This window comes from Canis lupus, chromosome 6 (genome assembly GCF_011100685.1).
Source record: "Canis lupus familiaris isolate Mischka breed German Shepherd chromosome 6, alternate assembly UU_Cfam_GSD_1.0, whole genome shotgun sequence".
Classification (NCBI taxonomy): Eukaryota; Metazoa; Chordata; class Mammalia; order Carnivora; family Canidae; genus Canis; species Canis lupus.
Window position 1 is genome coordinate 38564862 of NC_049227.1, and position 5246 is coordinate 38570107.

At 58.1% G+C, this 5246-nt stretch overlaps 1 protein-coding gene across 2 annotated transcripts; it reads right to left on the minus strand.

Moving 5' to 3' along the window:
* Positions 1-255: 255 nt before the first annotated feature.
* Positions 256-3937, minus strand: IL32 (interleukin 32). 2 transcript variants are annotated; one of them, XM_038538877.1, is made up of 7 exons: positions 3875-3937; positions 3719-3766; positions 1890-1928; positions 1707-1766; positions 1295-1321; positions 1053-1112; positions 256-675 (listed from the first exon to the last, which is right to left on the minus strand). In XM_038538877.1, the coding sequence occupies exons 2-7, from the start codon at positions 3731-3733 to the stop codon at positions 577-579; spliced, it is 300 nt and encodes a 99-aa protein (XP_038394805.1). In that variant the 5' UTR covers positions 3734-3766; positions 3875-3937; the 3' UTR covers positions 256-576. The 2 variants fall into 2 exon arrangements, with proteins under 2 accessions (XP_038394805.1, XP_038394806.1); XM_038538878.1 differs by lacking the exon at positions 1890-1928 and having other exon boundaries at positions 3875-3912.
* Positions 3938-5246: the final 1309 nt, after the last annotated feature.

Consider the following 5246-nt stretch of genomic DNA (forward strand, 5'->3'; position numbering starts at 1 on the left):
CCCCACGCCAACCACTGGGGACCCCTGGTCCCAACCCAACAAGCACCCGATTTGAGATTTGATTCAACCAACTTGGTTTTTTTTGAAAGATTTATTTATTTATTCATGAGAGACAAAGAGAGAGGCAGAGACATAGGCAGAGGGAGAAGCAGGCTCCCTGCAGGGAGGGAGCCTGATGTGGGAGTCCGGGGAGGGGGGGTTGTGATTCTGACCTGAGCCAAAGGCAGATGCTCAACCACTGAGCCACCCAGGTGCTTCATGATTCAAGCAGCTTTTATTAAGACACTAGAGCCAGAGCAATGGGTCAGACCTGGAGCAGGAGGCTGGCCAGGGGTGGGGAGCAGGGGGCTTAATCAGGCCTGCATGGTGCTCCTGAAGACCTGGGTCACACCATAGTAGAAATCCTGCAACACCTCCTGCAGAACACTGCAGATGACCTCCACCGCCCTGCAAAAGGTCTGCACGCCAGCAGCCACCTCCCGCACCCAGGCCAGTGCCAACTGCCACTTCTGGTGCAGGTAGCATAGCAGCCTTAGAAAGAACCTCAGGGCTTTGTCACAAAAGCTCTTTTCGGGGTCACAGGCCTCTGGACCTCTCCCCTTCCAGAACAGGGACAGAGGATCTGCAGACTCTGGAGCGCAATTCCATCCACAGCATCTCAGGAAGGGCAGGTTCCTGCAGGGGTGGGGTGGGGGCTGTTCAGGGTCCCCCCTGGGGGATGCAGCCCCAGGTCCAGGTTGTGGCCCTGGCTGAGGACTCTCAATCTTTGTGAGACTCTGGGAGACGGAAGCCTGCCGATGGAGGCTGTGGCTTTCCTGCCAACAGCGCCACACGCGCGAAGACTCAGGCCCGGATTCCTCTCCGTGGCATAAAACACGGCGCTCATGCATGTGTGTCGCTGCCCGGCGTCCGCACCTAGCTCACACGTGGAACTGAGGCCAGGCCGGGAGGTTGCCACCTCCCATCCTGGGGGCATCCGTTCACCCCCGCTCAGGACAGGTGGGGACGGGGAGGGGAAGCAAGGAGGGCCGTGGTGGGCACGTCCCGCTCACCTCACTGTTGCTCTGGTAGTGCAGATCCACGGTGTTGATCAAGGCCTCATTGATGCTGATCTGGGGAGGGGCGGGTGGGAAGGCTGCAGCCCTGCTCCTGCCCCTGCGGTCTTGCAGTCCCTCTGGGGCCTCCAGGGGTCCAGGTGAGTCCCCAGGGAGCTAGGAGCTCAGACCCAATGACATGGCTGAGCACCACCCCAGGGGCTAAGCTTTGGTAGAGGGCCGAGGCCCAAAACTCTCACCTCCAGCTCCATCAGCACTAACTGCTCCTGTTGGGGAGAAGCCACACCAGTTAAAACCTCCCAGCTTCTCCCACACCGTTTGATCCCCAAGCCCCAGCCTGTTCCCTGTGTCCTGGTCCCCAGTAACTGGCTCCAGCCCTGGGGCTCTGGGGACCAGGTATCTGGCATCCCTGCCTGTCATCAACATGCCCAGTGACTCAGATGCCTTCCTAAGCCCCCCTGAGCCCCGGCATTCCTCACCTGGGCACACACACCTGCCACACAGGTGTGAACTGAGAGAGTATTTCTCTGCGGCGGAAGGAACGAGGAAGCCTGGGGCAGCACGTCCTCTTCCCCATCATTACCATCACCGTGAAACCAGCCACCCATGCCAAATCAGAGGGAGCACGGGAGTGGGGGCACGGTGACCCACCTGTTCTTGTCCTTCTGGTTGATCTCGATTTTGGTCGCAGAAATCGTCTACCACCCTGTGCTGTGCGGAGAGGAGAGGCAGAGATGGGAGAGACCCGGTCCTTCTCCCTCAGGGTCCCAGGTCCACCCACAGGGCCCCGACGCCCCTCACTCCCCCAACCACACGTCGGGAAGAGCTTCTTACCAATTGGATACGTAGATTTTCCATGGGAGTTCTGCGTCTCTGTGGGGTAACAGTGACATCCAGGCTCACGTGACCTTGCCACCCCCACCCCGTGTGTCGTACACAAGCACATGTACACACATGCAGAGGTAGGAACATTGCTGTGGAGAGTGCAGGGTGGACCGGGGCTCCCGATACCTGACCCTCTCTGTCCTTTCGGTTGGCGGAGGGGAGGACAGGTGGTGGCATCCGGTCCTCCGCGGCGGTGACAGAGACACGCCTGTGGCCAGCAGCTCTTCCTGACTGCTGACTTTTTTTTTTTTATTTTATTTATTTATTCGTGAGAGACACAGATAGAGACGAGAGACAGAGACACAGGCAGAGGGAGAAGCAGGCTCCATGCAGGGAGCCCGATGGGGACTGGATCTCAGGACCCCGAGATCACACCCTGGGCCAAAGGCAGGCGCTGAACCGCTAAGCCACCCAGGCTGCGCATGACTGCTGACTTTGAAGACCTCTCTGGGCTGCCCACACTCCTGGCTTGACCCCCGGCAGTGCCAGGTCCCCCAGACCCCCTTCACCAGGATCTACCTGAGGGCTAACCGCGGTGCTGGCTTCCGCAGCCCCGGGGAATCAGTGCCACGGGCAGGCCGCGGGCAAACGCCTTTCCCCAGGCATCTGTCCCCAGGCATCTGTCCACATGCTTTTTCAGTCGGTGATCCTGTCAGCCCATTGTCACACGAAATGGGACAAAAGAAGGACCCAACGGGCCGGGGCCGGTGGGAACAATTTGCTCTCCAACCCATCCTCCCAGACTGGCCTGGCCACCAAGCCTGGGGTCATTCCCTAATCCCATTGCCACAAGGCCAGGAGATGCCTGGAGCATCTGGTCAAACTTGTGGTAGCGGGAGACCAGTAGGGTGTAGGGGAGGCTACAGGGCACCCCGAAAGGAAGGAATAGACACAGAGGCTGATTCAGGTCCTGGGCTGCAGGTCCAGGCATCTGAGAGGAATTTGAAAACTTTGCAGGATGGGGTCCCTGGGGGGGCTCAGTGATTGACAGTCTCCCTTGGGCTCAGGTTGTGATCCTGGGGTCCCAGGATCGAGTGCCGCATTGGGGTCCCTGCATGGAGCCTGCTTCTCCCTCTGCCTGTGTCTCTGCCTCTCCCTGTGTCTCTCATGAATAAATAAATAAATAAAATCTTAAAAGGAAACCAAAACCAACTTGCCCCACCCCTCAGGTTTCTAGGGTATAGAGTCTTTGAGGATTGGTGCTTTTTCTGGCCCTCTGGACCTTCCATCCTCCAGCTGCCCCACAAACATGTGGTGTCTAACTCCTAGAGTAACTGCTTGTCCCATAGCTTGCGCTGTTCTCAGTGCCCCTCACACAGCCAAAGACACACACACAGAGCTGCCCCCATAGCTCACCCCAGACAGAAAATCACCCACAATCAGGACTTGCTGTATAAAGTGAATGACTCAGAACAGAATGAGACTGTGAGTTTTTTGTCAACAATTACTTAGAATTTCCAGATGGCGAGGGCAGAGATTCCACCAAACAAAGGTCAGGGTCATTATGAGACTGGGGCCCTGTTGAGAGCCTCAGACTCCTGCCTCCCCAGTGGGATCCCCCACTGGCCCCAGAGAACCGGACAGAGCCAGGTGCATGTGGAGGGATCAGCAGGCCTGGGGCCAGCGCAGTGGGAGGGAGGGATGCTCCGCAGGGAAGTGGTTCCCACACGACCCCCTTCCCCTCCCGCCCCCTCCCCCCAACTCCTACCACCACCATCACCCAGACATACCACCCCCACCCCCCCATCCCCCCACCCCCGCCTGCCGCTCTAGCTCACCTCGGCCAAGTGCATGGTTTGATCTTTCAGGGCTCCAGGGGCTATGACCTGAAGGGGAGGAACACATGTTAGGAAAAGAGAAGCAGCCCCACTGCCACCCCCACAGAAAGTCCCTTTGGCTGCAGCTCCCTCCCCGGCCTCCACTGAGCCAGTTACCTTCTTGCAGTTTCTCCAGCCGAGGTTGGAGCTCTAGAGAGAGCCGCTCTTTTAAGAGGTTGGAGGTGGGAGGGAGGGGGGCGGGATTAGGGAGGGTGGAGCCTGTCCTAAAGGCAAGATACGGGGATGTGAGTGTTTGTGTGTGTGTGTGTCTATGTGACACACAGAGATGGAAGCAAAGGTCAGACGGGAACACTGAGGGGCCTGGGTGGGGGTGGGCATGGCCCTTGCTGTGGCCCCTCCACTCTCTGAGCTAGGGCAGGGATCTCAGAGCCTGGGAACAGGCCTTCCCCATCCTCATCCTCAGCCTGAGCCAGGGGAGGGGCGGTGGGAAAGTCTAGGCTTGGGAAAGCAGATTTTGATGCCTGCTGAGCTCTGTGAAATGAAGTAATCCAGTTGGGGGCCAAGGGTCTGGGGAATGCCGACCAGGTCACTTGAAATGGAATGTATCCCAGCTCCAAAGTCCAGAGAAGGTTCCAAGAACCAACTGGCCCAGGATATAGCAGGAGCTGCAAGCCACCTAGCATGGGCCTACCAGGCCAGGTACCTGAACAGACTGCCCCATGGGTCCCTGCAGGGGTGGCTAGAGGGGAGCCTATCTGCCAGGGGACAGGGTAAAGCCCCCAGGAGAGGTTCAGGATGGCTTACTGTCGACCTAGGCCCAGCTGACCAGGCTGTCCTGAGGTCCCCTGAGGCCTGGGGTAGGTAGGGGGGTGTCATGGTCCTGCAACCCTCAGGCACCCATGCAGGGGGCCTCCAGATCCTGGCCAGGCCCTCGGGGGTCCTCTCACACAGCCAGGCTCACCCTCTGCTCTTCCCTCACCCCACTCTGGGACCAAAGCCCCTCCCAGTTCAGCACAGCCTCTGTCTGCCCTCTCTATTGTGTCCCGGGGCTGGCACAACAAAGTACCTCCTTCTGGGTTCCTATACAGAAATGTATTCTCTCCCAGCTCTGGAGGCTGGAAGTAGAAATCAAGGTATCCCTTCTGAGGGCCTTGGGGGAAGGGCCTGTCTCCCAGACCCGCATACAACCGTCTCCATGTCCAAGTCCTTGTCCTTGTATGCATGCCTGTCCTCTAATCTCCAGTTTTTATAGGGACACCAGTCGTATTGGATTAGGGCCTATCCAATGGCCTCATTACCTTGATTCCCTCTATAAAGACCCTATCTTCAAATCAGGTTGCATTCTGAGGTGCTGGGGGTAAGGACTTCAACATATGAGTTTGGGGGGACACAACTCAGCCCCTAATACCCTCAAAGAGGACTTGGGCTCCTAGGGAGCCACCAGAAGGACAGAACTGTACTGCACATTTCCTCAGTGAAAGTCTCACTTGCATTAACTAGACCTCGGCTGGTGTCTCCCCACCCCCTA